Here is a 14,312-nt window from a genome sequence, read left to right as displayed (position 1 = left end):
ACACAAAATCGTCCGAATTTTCACAGCAACTGTGGGTCGTGCTGGGGATGATGAACCACCGATATATTGTATTTTCATTTTCCAGCACTGGGTTCTTTATCGATGTCTGGGAACTATCGATGCAGATGGCGTGATCATATCTCTAGCGACGAATTGTATGAGATTTTTATGTCAAACGATGCTGATAACGAATTAGTATTCGATGTGGGTTGAGACATGGCTTTAAATTGCATTTCGGCATGATTGCACCAGCACAACGAGTTCGACTGTGGACCAGACTATCGACACAACAGACACGATAAGTGTTGGAATCCGTGTTTATCGGTGCCGCGCGGTAACACACATCTCTAAATAAAAGAAAGTAATGAGCCGCGAAAACAAATTGTTTGGCGATAAAGCCTTCGAATTGCTGAAGGACCTGGAAAGGTCCTCCCAAACCATTCCCGCTTTTGATGACGACGGAGTGCGCCAAGTACTTGAGGAGATAAAGGCTATTTTCGAGGAGAACGTCGCTCAGGCTTCCAGCTACAACAGCTCTGGCGATCGGAGTTTGTGGCCGCTGCTAAATTATAGGCATGCGGCGTTGCAGCGGAACAAACGTTGTTTACTGGCTTACTTGTACGAGCGCAGTAAACGCATCAAAGCGTTACGCTGGGAATTCGGACCAATTATTCCTGGTGATATTAAGCAGGCCCTGTGCGAGCCCGAGGTTCAGTTTTTCAACAACTACTCCAAGTCTTTGGCGGCCTACATGTGCATCGCTGGCTGCAGCCAAGGGCAGGGCATCGATCTGACAAATAATCTACGGCCTCCCAAATCTCTGTACATTGAGGTGCGCTGCATGGAGGACTATGGAAAATTTGAATTGGATGATGGAGAGCTAATCCATTTGAAGAAGAACAGTCAGCACTATTTGCCGCGGGCCCAGGTGGAGTCTCTTGTGCGGCAGGGCATATTGCAGCACATAGCTTAACGGTAAAAACTATTTTAGATAAAATATATGACAGTAATAAATAATTTTACAGATCCGTGTATATCTTACTTCCGATATTTCCTGTCGATTAATCGTGTAACTGGTGTGGAAACATCGATTGGGGCCTGTCAGCTGTTCGCCGGTCTTACGTGACGGCCTCGTCTTTTGGTTTTCTTAGAATTTAAAGTTTAAACTTGATAAAAATGAATCAGGCAGATGTAACGAAACTGATGTCACAGCTGCGGATTGCTGTGCGGCCCAATCAGCGTAATTTGAAGAATCCAGATGGAGCTGAGGGGCGCTTGCTGAAGCTACGTAAAACTGTTACTGCCTTGATGAAGCATGAGCGTATTGAACTGTACTACAATCGGGCCGATGAAGCTCGTGGCTACGCCGAACTGGTGCGTATAAATGTCGAATACTTTTTCAGTTCCAATTCAGTTGAATACATCCCATTCCCATTCGAAAACAGCTCATTTCCAATGCCATACGACATGGGGACCGGCATAGGGCCACTATGGAACTAGCTGATTATTGGCTCCTGGAGAAACAGCTGGTACATAAGCTGTTTAAAGTACTCGTTCCCCGCTACGAAAACTACAATGTATCGTACACTCGAATGTACAAAGCTCCGCGTGATTATCCGGGAATGTACTACAGACAGTCGGTGCTTGAACTCCGTGGCAATCCCTACCCTTCCCTATTAATGGATCAATCACAGAACCGCAATCTGCTGCACAATGTGCTCCTTGATGAGGCCAGGAAAGAGTACAGGCGTTCAAAGTTAGCCGACTTAGTTAAGTAGGAAATGAAACTACTTTCTTTGTTGCCACTTGGATTGCTTATATTTAAGACTTGAAACCCGATTTATTATAAATACATATATATATAAGATTCACGAACAACATTCATTGAGCCCCTAACAACTGGGTAAATTAAATTTGTATAATCTTTGGAATGCATATCCTATGTAAATGTCCTGCTAAAGCTTGCTGACATTGCAGTGGCTTAAGTAATCGGATTTCCAATCTTGAGAACACAGAAATAGGTTAGCGGTCATTTTTAGTTGTCCAATTGGGGAACTTGATACTTACCCTTACCGGTTAGACAGATATCCCGTACCATTTCGCACTGGCTGTAGAAAAACTGATGTTCGTTTATGGACGTTGCACAGATGGGCTTAAATGGATCACAGGTTTCGATGGCCATACATGCCGAGCTGCTCTGTTTTAATGGCAGAGAGACGCACAGCGCAAATAGTATAGACACGATCGAGATCAGGAAGCAAAACAATACAATTTTCGTCGCGGCTTTGCCGGTCAAAGTAAACATTACGTGCATCTTGTCTGTCTAAAACAATCCCACCATAACTAAGTAGAGATCTGTTTTCAGTTTTCAGTCGGAGCTGCTTAAGCACTGGCAAAAGTGATTGGCATTTGCTGAATACTTGTACATTTGATCTCCGATTGCACCGAGCCAAAATTGTTCTCTGACGACACTTGGAAACGGCTATCCAGCAACTGATAACCACTGTATGTACATGTACATCAACCGCTGATGCATGCTGATTTGCTTTATGCTCTCCAAATTCAAACTCAAACACGGGGCGTTGCCATGGAAACAAGCACAGCACATTGTTACTGACCAAAGAATCAATGATAACTGTTCCCTTTACCGCTGTTCTCTTCCGGGAGCTTTTGTCTATGCCACTCGTGAAATTTGTATACTTTGAATGGCTGTTTAACTGACTGGAACACTGGCTCCGTTCGTTGTCTGCCGTCCAAGTGGTGCGCACATGTGCATACATGCAAGCTGTTTTATTTATACATATTTGTAATGACTCATAATGCTAATTGTTAGCTTAACAAATAAGGCCGGCATTCGGAGGTAAACTAATAATAATAATGGTTCCATTAAACAATAGACAGCTTGAACTCCAAATGATATTTATTCCTGCAAGTTCCAGTACAGACGATCAGGACGATCCTCTTTAAGGTATTCCAATTTTCACGTAAAAGAAGCCGAAATGCTGATATGTTTCGAATGGAATGCAGGTCAAGGCAACAGAAAGCCATAGAATGTGGCCTTTATGGTGGGTTTAAAATAATGGTAAATGGTATGTACCATGAAGTTGATTGATTTATATTGATTGGGAGCATTTTGTTTGCAAATCAAGTCAGCGCACAACTATTCCAGCCATCTAATGGCTAATCAAATCGTAAGGCATAAAGGCCTTCTGTCATAAAGTAACGACGCGACGGCAACGTCATCAATTTCCTTGTTAAAGGTGCGGCGACTGTCAGGACTGCCAGGACTGAGCGGGAGTCTGCCTATGAGAGGCCAGAGAGGTCAGGTGACTTAATTACATTTGCATTATTAAGTTTTATGATAGCAGTTGGAGCCCATAACGCCTACATACTGACCTCAGGTTTGCTGCTAACGACGCGTCGCAGTGCAATTAAAAAAGCATACAGTACACACATACACACAGCCATATGTACATATGAATATACATATGTACAATGTACATACATATATGTATATATGGTGCCCTTCGTTTTCGCAACATTGTGTTATGCCTTATATTTCTTTTTGACTTTACAATATTGCATGTATGTATGTAGTAGTAAGGATTACTCTAAGTTGGATTAGTATGTCCTCGAAGACTACAAATTTAATAAAAAACGTATTGAAAACTGATTGATTTGGCTTTTCTGGGGGAATACGGAAAGACTGGTTCTTCAGTGGTCTGGAAATGCATTTGGTGGGTGGCCGCAGGATGCATGACAGGGTGGAGCTTGCATTATGACATTGTGAGCACGCTTCACTGAATCGGACCTAAGGCCCATGTTCGCCTTGCCGAGTGATTATACACCTGGAAAGAATGCGACCATCGTGATTAGCCGCCATGTAATGTAAGCTTACATATGTATGTACATACACATCGGATAAATGGGATAGTTTTTGGCATCATCGTGCTTTACTTTCATACATTTCATATGTAAGGAAGCAAATGCGTATGATTTCCATCAACTTGAGAGTTTCTAAAGGGGTTGATAACTGCTGTTGGGTCTGTCATAATTCTATATTTGCCGTGGCGATATGTACATACATATGTATGTATGTATATATGTAAATCCATCCATATCTATCGTTCAGCCTGGGATGTACGAATTTTCGCTTGTGCAAGCACACGCCACGCCACTCCACGCACACAGCAGCAGAGCAGCAGAGGAGCAGAGCAGAGCAGAGCAGCAAGCAGACGAGGCAGAGGAAGCAGCAGGCAGCAAGCAGAGCAAGCAGCGCTGAAACGCCACAGCATTTAGGATAAAAATAGAATGTAGAATATTTTTATATGTGGAACATGCGCAGCTCATTGATAAAAATCCCCGACACTGCTGCGCACTCTCTCAGTACACACGGCCGAGATGAAAGCGAGCCGAAAAACGAGAGAAAGGGCCTTCCTTGAGAGCATGAAATCCTGCAGGATATACGAGTATGTACATGCCGCGGCTGTGGTGTGGCCTTTTATGCTGCTGTCCTTATATTCTGCCATTCAGTTTCGAAGAGTCGCACAACCAGAACAGTTGATACAATCTATCGCCATCGCCACGCTGTCCTTCGCTGTCTTTGAGTCTGGATTCTATTTGTGGACGTGTGTGTGTACGTGTCACACAGTTTTGTGTGTATAACTAACGGTTAGTTATCAATTTTACCGTTGTTTGCGTGCCCGGGGCCAGTGCAATCCGATGCCAGTGCACAAGAAGCTGCCTTTCTGCCCAGTATATTCCGCATAATTGTTGATCAAATAACGCTTTTGAAATATGTACACTAATGCGCAATCAATAACGTACATACTCGCATGTACATACATATATATATATATATATATGTACATATATTTTTTTTAAAACTAAATTTGCCCTGTTTCCGTGCGACTCTGCTGTGTATCTGTAGCAAAACGGGCAGGGCGTCGGGAGTCGCGGGAGTCGGGAGTCGGGAGTAGGGAAACTGCGTCGTTTTTTTCATCTTTTTTTTGCAGTTTTACGATTTTACACTTTGACACTGGGAATAAAGTTTTCTTTTACTCTGGCCAAACAAAATGTTTCAACTTTTACAAATAAAAAAGGATCACTTTGGCCTTTGCTTGTGCCAATACCCAATACAAGCGCAAATTTATGTATCTACCATCTACATATGTGAGTTTTTTTTTCCCTTCCGCAGGAGGAAGCAGTGGACTTAACAGTCACACCATGAAATATAATTATAACGCGCTCTTGCTGGCAACATTTGCAACATGGTCGGCAGTGTTCTGTAGCACAGTTTTGGGAACCACAGAGGGCCAGGAAACGCCACTGGCCCTTCCCGTGGCCGAGCATACGACTTCTCCTTCCGTGCAAGGAGAAGTGTGGGAGGAAGACGACCACGAAGTGCTAATAAGGAACGAGCGTGGCACAAAGAGTGATGGTAAGTCTTTGGCTCTGGCTTTCTTGTCTACGAACTTGACACGGGATGACAACAAATCGGTAACTTACTTCTATTTAAGGCCTTTCATGCCGTTATGGTAAGAATCCCTGGACTGAATGTGATACAAAAACCAACACGCGCTCCAGAACCTTGACATTGAAAAAGGGAGATCCGGCATGCGATCAGACTCGCACCATTCAAAAGAAGTGTAAAAAAGGTAAGTTTCTCCCATTGAGGACGCAGGTTTCCATGTTGTTCAAATGCCCGAATGCCTCGGTTCGTTTATCATTACGACAGCATGTCGCTATGAGAAAGGATCTTGGTCTGAATGCGCCACTGGACAAATGACTCGAGCCGATAAGTTGAAGGCGAGCAGTGATCCCTCTTGCGAAGCAACGCGTGTTATCAAGAAGAACTGCAAGCCCGGCAAGTCCAAGGACAAGAGTGCCAAGGAGCAGCGTAAAAACAAGGACAAAGGTCAGTTTTCGGCATCATTATTGGCCATCGCACTGCTTTGAGTCGTGAGTCTATTTTGTAAATGAGTATACGATTTCTGTTCTTTTTCTAATTTCACATGCAGCCGCTCGCAAAGGACGCGTTTAAGTGATTTCATACATGATAATTTTAAAGCCCAATGCCCAATGCCCAATGCCGAATGTTGGTTTGTATCGGATGTTGGATGTCAGAGATGCTTTAAGTTGAAATTATTTTTTAAATATATGTATAACAAGTAAACGGTCAGGTCAGGATTAACTGTCTGCTATGCCATGTATACCCGTAAGCATTTTAATTGAATGCACATATTTGATTAAATGTTGTAGTTTGGTTTCCAGCGAACAAATACACTTCAACTAACTTAAACTGGCAGCAATTTCAATTTTAAACAACATTAAACATAGCAAACATTTTGCGGGACTTAGCATACATATGTTACTCGTATTTATGCAACGCAGAATATAGGAATATTCATTCAATACCCATACATACAATACATACAAACAAACATACATACATACCTACTCATTTAGTTTATTCGAAAAGCGAAATACATATACATACAACTTACATACATACATATACAATTTTCTAAAATTATTAAAACTGAAAGGGCAATTGCCAAAACGGAAGAAATCGGAATAAATCGGAAGGAACCAGACGAAGAAATACTCGTATGTAGATGCAAGCCCCTTAAATTGTCTAACAGTTTAAATCGGACACCTTTCAACAAAATTACCAGAGTTGTTCTTCGATTGAATTTCACATAATAATACTAACCGTAAATACAAACAAAGGCAAACAATTAATCATATAATTGATGTAAAATGTTGGCAAAATATATCAGCTTCTGTATCTGATCTCAACAACAAAACAACAAAACCACAAAACACCCAGTCAAAACAAATAAAAAAAAAATAACAAAGAAAATGAAAATGAAAACGAAACAAATTGGAGACCGTATATAAACTTCGTCATCCATTCGCTGATATTAATTACATACATACATACAAGAATAACAAACACTTAGTGTAAATATTGTAAAAAAAATAATCAAAGAACTTACTAACTACGAGTATATTGTATGTACGAAACAGAATATCCGGGAAAATCCAGGAGAATCCAGTAAAATGCAGAAGAAGGACATCAAATGAGTATTTGAGTATGAGTATTTGTATGTGTCGTTTTGCTGCACTGTAGGTGTTGGTATTTTAAAGTAGTTTAAATCTAATTTTCATTGGGTAAAATCTAAAGTTATATGCCTACATACTATATGGATGTATGTGCGTATCCAAATTGAATATGGTATGCAATTAAAATACATATGCGAATAATTCAACAGTATAGTTGTACCATTTTACGGAGATGGTTTATCTTTTTATCAAACAGATAACATATACACACTCGTACATACATTTTGAACGTTATCGACGACTCAATGTATTTGCCAGTAAGCATACCCATACCCAATACCCATACCATACCCATACCCAATACCCAATACCCAATACCCATACACCCATACCGTATACACATTACTACACAAACAAAAATATGAAGAAGAAGAAAAACAGCTCACATTAGGGGCATTAAACTGTATTAAACTGAAACTAAACCTTTTATTAATTCATGACGAAGAACAACCAAGTAAAACCCCAAAATTAAGTGGAATTCGTTTACGTACGTATACATGCAGACGCATACAATATAAGAAAACAAAAACAAAAGTAACTGAACTTTAATAAATACAAATATTACGAAATAAAGAAATTTCAATAAAATCTGAACGAATTCTTTTCCCTGGCGGCCTGGAGGATAATCGTAAAACAAGGATGCAGCATAGACTCATTAAAGAACATGATGATCCCAATCCGAATCGAACAGCTATAGCTGTTTACACACAGAGTACACCCGCACCCGTATATATGTAGATGTATTTTAGGGGCTGAAACCTAGAAAATAAGGAATGCTGGCTGGTGGCTGGTGGTACGGTGCCGAGCATTGCAGACATCTTTCGGGTAGTTTGTTATGCAGCGAGTGCTTTAAATGCTGCCTGTCGACGAGGAGTTTATTGTTACCCCGAGCCACGACACGACCATGCGCACATCTCCTTCCGTCAGATGCCAGAAACGGGAATCTGTGCCGGTGCAGTGGTGGAACAGCGTGAATAATCATGTATGTATGTATGTAGTATGTCCCCAAAGAGCTAAATGCTGTTAATTAAGACTACCTCTTAGTCGTCAAATTGATGACAAAATTAGGCCAAAATTATTCCAACATATGTATGTACATACATTACACGTCTGTGTGTGGGGAGCGTAAATTAATTAACAAACATGCCCTTGTACATACATATGTATGTACATATGCCCTTGGTTTGGTCCTGGGCGCCACGTGGTGGACCCGTACTCCGCAGGAGCACAACAACAAATACTCAAGGATCCGCGTGCAAAACGATCGCCGCCGGTCTTCTATGTATTTACTCCGCCATCCCGAGTTGTAGGGGATTAAAAGTTATGAAGAAGTAGGAAGAGGAGCAGGCAAGATTAAGGCAGACACATTTGTACATACATATGTGCAAATTAAACAACTGCGGTAGCGGATTGTGTTTTTAAAAAGTTTTTATTTTACTTCGAACTTCACTGATATAGATTTAAGTAGAGGGTCACAAAGGAATTCCGGGCAAGGGATTGCGCGATCTTAATATTGAGCTAGACTTTGCGGTGTCGCTGCTGGATCAAGACTGATTTGAACTTTCTGATCTTTGCATCGTTGATCCCTTTCGGGAATCGTTTTTCTATAAACATTTCAATTGATTTCGCCATCCCGAGTATTGGATTTCGTCATCCAAAGAGAGAACTGTAAAAGGCCTAAAGTGCAGGATCTGCAGAAAGCCGGGAGTGAGATTGTTTATGAGAAGCCGGGTGTGGGCAAACATTGGTTTTCCATTTAGGCGAGTGTCAAAGATTGGGGTTGCGGCGGGGGCGCTTGAGATTGTACATCTTAGAAATCAATTAGGCGGAGGCCCAAGATTGAAATTGTTTTCGTTTTGGAAAGCCAAAGATTGTTTACAACTCGTATAAGAGCTCAATGGAATTGGGTACGTTAACTCCCCCCATTCTTAAATGTTTCGTCCCGATACATTTTGAAGTTCTGATAGAGCTCTAATTTCTTCTGACAGTATTTGAATGTTGCTTTCCACTATTTCTTCTGACGGTATTCTTATTGATTTAATAAGTACACATTTGGTTAATTTATAGCCGAAGTAAAATAACATTAACAATATCAAAATGATTAAAAATAATGTTGTTAATGGTAAGGCCGTATTACCTAATGTTATAAGGGGATTTAAAATATTAACATTATCAAAAGAAAATTGCTTATCATTCGATTGTATATAATCGACTAATTCAAAATCGCTATATCTATGATGCGATATATATTTTAGAATTTTACCCTTATCATTTATGTGGGTTATATTATTTATTACAATTGTGTTGTTGAATATAAGGAGATACGATCCTAACAAAGTAGTATTGTCTACGATATTTTTGCCTGAAACTAATATGGCACCATCCTGAATGATGTCTATTTCTTTGTTTTTTTTCCCTTTTTTTAGTGCAGTTGGCTTTAAAGCCATTAAGTAAATTGGTGAAACAGGTACTCTTTAAATTTATTTGTGCGTAATTGTTAAAAGTTTCACTTTTAAAATTATTCATTAAATAGTATTTCTCCTTACATTCACAAACTTTTTCACTTATAACTAACATTCCATCATTTTGTGAGATGGCTCTTGCATGGTAAAACTTGCAAATATCTTTAATTTGAGGATATTTTATGTAAATGATTATTAAATCTGCATTTCGAATTATTTTAACCGTTGCAATGTCCAACAGATCAGACAGTTCAACATTATGTTTTTCATGCTTATAAATGTCCTCTATTTCGTTTTTATTTAAAATTTTTGTATTGAAAATGTTTACTTTTAAGAGGGTTATGGTATCAACTAAATTTAGTAGGTCAAAAGTTATTAATTTTAAACGATGCTTTCTCAGTATCGTTTCTTCATTGAAGATGACATTCTTTAATGAATTTGATAGCAATTCAATTTCTTTGAAAAATTTGGAATTTATTACAAATTGTTTATTATTATTTTCAGTTAATTCATTTACTTTATTTTGTATTTTCAAAAAGTCGTCATGATCAGGGCTGCCTGCTATCCATTTCCAAATGGTACCTAATTCATTTATTCCCCTTTCTTTCCGTTTTGGAACTAATTCTGAAATCATTAATTTTAATAGACTTAAGTCCATTGATATTTCCCACTCATCGTCTGAATTAATTGATTTGTTGACATATTTGGATTCTTTATCAATTATCTCTCTATAAAAACTCAAATTAGTAATATGGAAAAGTTCAGCGTATGTTTCATAAGTGTAAACGTCTCTGTCGTCTTTGAGCAATAGATAGTCACTATGCGTATAGTCAATTACTTCCGCAGTCGTCAATATAACAAAAGTCAGTATTAGTATATTCGCATACATTTTCTGGAAAAAATATTTAATATTTGATGTTATCTTTATGTATAATTCTGTTTCTATTGTTGATTATAATTTTATTCGGTCGATTTTCCTTAACTACCTGCTTTTTGTATCGGGATTGTAGTTTATTTCTTTCCCCGAATTTCTTTTCATAGACTACTTCTCCTATTTTATAATCTTTTTCTCTTCTATCTTTGTTATGTATCTTAAGCATTTTGGTCTGAGCTTCCTTAAGTAATATTGGATTATGTTTGTGTTCTATTTTGTTATACAATATGTCATATGGCATTTGATTGGTCGTTGAATGTATCGTCAGGTTATATTTCAGTGCCGCCCTTATTATTATTTCTGAATAATCTGTTAGATTTAGTTCATCCTTGATGCACCGCGCTATTTCTGTTAGTGTGGAATGTACCCTTTCTACCTGACCATTTGAGGTGCTGTGTCTGGGATCAGCATAATAAATAGTTAAGTTACTTCTTTGTATGAATGATCTAAATTGTGCTGAAGTAAAGCTTGGTTCGTTGTCAGTCATTAATGATGTTGCTAACGGAAAGTGTTGTAAAATTTCCATTACCTTATTTTCAATGTTTAATTTACTTTGAATTTCCTTGACCACCAAGTATTTGGAATAAGAATCTATACAAGTTATGAATGTTAGGTTTTGGGCATAGTATATGTCTAAGTGTAATTGATCTCCTTCTTTTGCTGGAATGGGAGCTTCCCCAATTGGAATTTTTACAGGGTGTCTCCGATATTTGTTTTTGTTACAGATCTCACAATTTTTTATATATTCTTTTAATTTTTTGTGCAGGTTTGGCCAATAATACAGCTTAGTTATTTGTTTGTAATTTTCGTCTAGTCCTCTATGGGCTCTGCAATGTGTTTCTTCTATAATTATAGCTTTATCTTCTGAATTTACTACATCTTGGAGGAACTTTCTTGTGAAGAGAAATTTATTTATGAAGTTTTCCTTTAGCTTATTTTGGATAAGGTATAAATCTTCTAAAGTGCAGTGTATTCCTGTGGTTAAGTGAGGCTGAATAAATTCTTTTAAAATGATTAGCAGATTGTCAACCGTATCAAATTCAATAATATGTCGGGTATTTTCATAAACTCTTACTAACTCATGAACTGTGAATCTCCCTTGCGCTAATAGTAGCTGCTGTTTAAATTGGTTTAGAGGCTTGCTAGTCTCTTGAATGACGTTTTCGAAACTACTCTCTGCTGAATGCTGAGTATTTATGTCTGATTCTGATTCTGTCTGGTCGACATCACTATCTGTCATATGATTTATTTTAATCCGAGATAACGCGTCCGCTACTACGTTAGTTGAGCCTGGCTTATAAATGATTTTTGGTGTGAAACTTTCTATGAAGTAATACCAACGTTTCATTTCAACATTTGGATTTTTTTGCGACATTGCAAAGGACAAAGGTTGGTGATCTGTATGTATTTCAATTCCACTCACTCCGTATAAATAATTTCGCAAATTTTTTAATGCCCATACAATAGCTAATAATTCTTTTTTATTAGTAGCATATAATTGCTCGGTTTTACTTAAAGTTTTAGAAATAAATGTTATGGGATTCCCATCTTGCGACAAAACTGCACCTATTGCTATGTCCGATGCATCTATGGTTAATGTGAATTTTTATTGTAATCTGGTTGTACTAATTCAATATGTGCTATTAAACTGTCCTTTAAATTATTAAATGCTCCAATTGCTGGTTCATCCAGCTGTATTAATGCTTTCTTGGATGCCCTTCGTGAAACTTTCCCATTTACTCCGCTCAGATATTTTGTTAAAGGTTTGGCAATTGTGGCATAATTTCGGACAAATTTTCTGTAATACCCTGTTAGTCCTAAGAAGCTACGTAGCTCTCTGATATTTTTAGGAATTGGATAGTTTTGTATTGTGGAGATTTTGTCTGGATCTGTTTTAATGATATTTTGGGAAACAATGTATCCCAGAAATTTGGTTTCCAATTGAAAGAATTTAGACTTTTCAAGTGAAATTTTCATGTTAGCGTTTTGCAATATCTGAATTATATGAATTAGATCTTTATAATGTTGTTCTATAGTTTTTGAAAATATTATTATATCGTCCATATAAACGTGACAAGTTTTCCCAACTTGTTCTCTAAGTATATCGTCCATTGCCCTTTGGAAAATTCTGGGAGCGTTCGTCAATCCCATAGGCATTCTTAGAAATTCATATTTGCCGTTATTTATGGAAAAAGATGTTTTTTCAATATCTGATTCCCTCATTAAAATCTGATAGAAACCTGACTCTAAGTCAATGGCCGAGAAATATTTTGCTTTACCTAAATTGGCAAGGATTACTGAAGGATCTTGCATAGGGTATCTATCCGGTATAGTGTTTTCATTAAGTTTCTTAAAGTCTATTACTAATCTATGCTTAGGAGTTCCGTCCTCATTTACTCCCTTCTTTGGTACTACTATTACCGGTGAATTATATGGGCTTTTACTAGGTCTGATTATACCTTCATCTAACATTTTACTTATTTCGTTATTAACGAAATCGTTAACCGAATAAGCGTATGGATACTGCTTGCCATATACCGGTCTATCGTGTTCAGTGTTAATCTCTCCTTTTATATCCGTTCTGAACGGTAACTGTAAATTTATATTGGCATGGTCTTCTTCGATGATAGATACCATTTTCTCTCTGAGATTTTCTAAATTGTCCTCTTTGTAGGTTATTGTGTTATACAATTTCATTTTTTTCAATTCAGAATTTGCATAATTTTGAATGTCGGATATTTCTACGACGGCGCGTTCAGGATTTTTGCATCCCAAACTTTTAAATTGTTTATTGTCGGATAATTCAACGACGGCGTGTTCAGGATTCTTTAATCCCAAACTATTCGAACTTTTAGTGTCGGATAATTCAACGACGGCGTGCTCAGGATATTTTAATCCCAAACTATTAAAACTTTGGATGTCGGATAATTCAACGACGGCGGGCTCAGGATATTTGAATCCCAAACTATTGACGGATAATTCTTCGTCGGCGTGCTCAGGATTTTTTGATCCCAAGCTATATAAACTTCCTTCTACCTTTACTGAATCGCTTTTCATTTCTTTTTCTTCTTCAAAATATTTTTTTATTATATATTCCTTCAACGGAAGGATGGTTTTTCCTTCTATAAAGGTTAATTTGTTTAAAGAAAGGACCTCGTCATATATTAGTTTCTCCTCATTGTCTTTATAACTTAAAGTCCCCTTTCCTGTATCAATAACCGCTCCGATTTTCTTTAATAGGTTAAATCCTATTAGTAAATCTGCCTCCATTCCATCTATTTCATAAAACACTTGCTTTGTGTTGAAAATTGTTATATTATGGAAATATTTAATTATTGAAAACCCATTCACTGTAGCAACTTTCTTATAGATTGGTAATTCATTTTTATTGTCGTAAATTCCTTTTTTTATATAACAGGAAGTTGCTCCCGTATCTATCAAAACTTTTAATTCTCTGTTTATTTTTTTGTCTACTCTTTTTAGGTAGGGCAGACCTACTTCGGGGGCTGATCTAAAAAATGATCCTCCTCAATGTTATTTATCCTCATTGCTTTATTAGCCGGTTGTTCCGACATTTCGTTTAGTTTTCGTTTCTGCGCTGGATTGTCGTTAGACTGATTATTCGGGACTACGTTTGCCCTAAAATGCTGGGCTTGGCTATAATTGTTATTATTTCTCCTAAAATAACCGTTAGTATTCTCCCGATAATTTCTATTGTTATTATTTCCCCTGAATTGATTGCTGTTCTGTCGGTTCCGGATTTGTATAGATTCGTCTACCTCCATTGG

At 37.9% G+C, this 14,312-nt stretch overlaps 4 protein-coding genes across 4 annotated transcripts; 3 read left to right on the top strand and 1 right to left on the bottom strand.

Annotated features, from left to right (window-relative positions):
- The first annotated feature begins 81 nt into the window (after positions 1-81).
- LOC6601080 (DNA replication complex GINS protein PSF1) lies at positions 82-1,086 on the top strand. The gene is made up of 2 exons (XM_002026037.2): positions 82-975; positions 1,026-1,086. Exon 1 carries the CDS (start codon positions 365-367, stop codon positions 971-973), a length of 609 nt encoding a protein of 202 aa, XP_002026073.1. The 5' UTR covers positions 82-364; the 3' UTR covers positions 974-975; positions 1,026-1,086.
- Positions 1,087-1,116: 30 nt separating this feature from the next.
- Positions 1,117-1,867, top strand: LOC6601081 (39S ribosomal protein L17, mitochondrial). The gene is made up of 2 exons (XM_002026038.2): positions 1,117-1,374; positions 1,446-1,867. The coding sequence occupies exons 1-2, from the start codon at positions 1,177-1,179 to the stop codon at positions 1,776-1,778; spliced, it is 531 nt and encodes a 176-aa protein (XP_002026074.1). The 5' UTR covers positions 1,117-1,176; the 3' UTR covers positions 1,779-1,867.
- Positions 1,868-1,935: 68 nt separating this feature from the next.
- LOC113566354 (follistatin-related protein 1) lies at positions 1,936-2,854 on the bottom strand. The gene is made up of 2 exons (XM_026991636.1): positions 2,068-2,854; positions 1,936-2,002 (listed from the first exon to the last, which is right to left on the bottom strand). Exons 1-2 carry the CDS (start codon positions 2,312-2,314, stop codon positions 1,956-1,958), a joined length of 294 nt encoding a protein of 97 aa, XP_026847437.1. The 5' UTR covers positions 2,315-2,854; the 3' UTR covers positions 1,936-1,955.
- A 1,709-nt stretch (positions 2,855-4,563) lies between these two features.
- On the top strand, positions 4,564-7,722 carry LOC6601082. The gene is made up of 5 exons (XM_002026039.2): positions 4,564-4,671; positions 5,198-5,440; positions 5,520-5,657; positions 5,738-5,917; positions 6,021-7,722. The coding sequence occupies exons 2-5, from the start codon at positions 5,227-5,229 to the stop codon at positions 6,041-6,043; spliced, it is 555 nt and encodes a 184-aa protein (XP_002026075.2). The 5' UTR covers positions 4,564-4,671; positions 5,198-5,226; the 3' UTR covers positions 6,044-7,722.
- The last annotated feature ends 6,590 nt before the right edge of the window (positions 7,723-14,312 follow it).

Source organism: Drosophila persimilis, unplaced genomic scaffold, assembly GCF_003286085.1.
Source record: "Drosophila persimilis strain 14011-0111.01,24,50 unplaced genomic scaffold, DperRS2 tig00000676-arrow-arrow-pilon, whole genome shotgun sequence".
Taxonomy (NCBI): domain Eukaryota; kingdom Metazoa; phylum Arthropoda; class Insecta; order Diptera; family Drosophilidae; genus Drosophila; species Drosophila persimilis.
Note: the sequence above shows the minus strand (reverse complement) of the source record. Positions and strands in the feature narration are given on the sequence as shown.

Coding starts and splice junctions, on each gene's coding strand:
- LOC6601080 (XM_002026037.2), top strand. CDS start 365: ATGAGCCGCGAAAACAAATTGTTTGGCGATAAAGCCTTCGAATTGCTG.
- LOC6601082 (XM_002026039.2), top strand. CDS start 5,227: ATGAAATATAATTATAACGCGCTCTTGCTGGCAACATTTGCAACATGG. Junction 5,441..5,519: donor GCGTGGCACAAAGAGTGATG/GTAAGTCTTTGG, acceptor CTTCTATTTAAG/GCCTTTCATGCCGTTATGGT. Junction 5,918..6,020: donor GCGTAAAAACAAGGACAAAG/GTCAGTTTTCGG, acceptor TTTCACATGCAG/CCGCTCGCAAAGGACGCGTT.
- LOC6601081 (XM_002026038.2), top strand. CDS start 1,177: ATGAATCAGGCAGATGTAACGAAACTGATGTCACAGCTGCGGATTGCT. Junction 1,375..1,445: donor CTCGTGGCTACGCCGAACTG/GTGCGTATAAAT, acceptor ATTCGAAAACAG/CTCATTTCCAATGCCATACG.
- LOC113566354 (XM_026991636.1), bottom strand. CDS start 2,314: ATGCACGTAATGTTTACTTTGACCGGCAAAGCCGCGACGAAAATTGTA. Junction 2,003..2,067: donor TATCTGTCTAACCGGTAAGG/GTAAGTATCAAG, acceptor TGTGTTCTCAAG/ATTGGAAATCCGATTACTTA.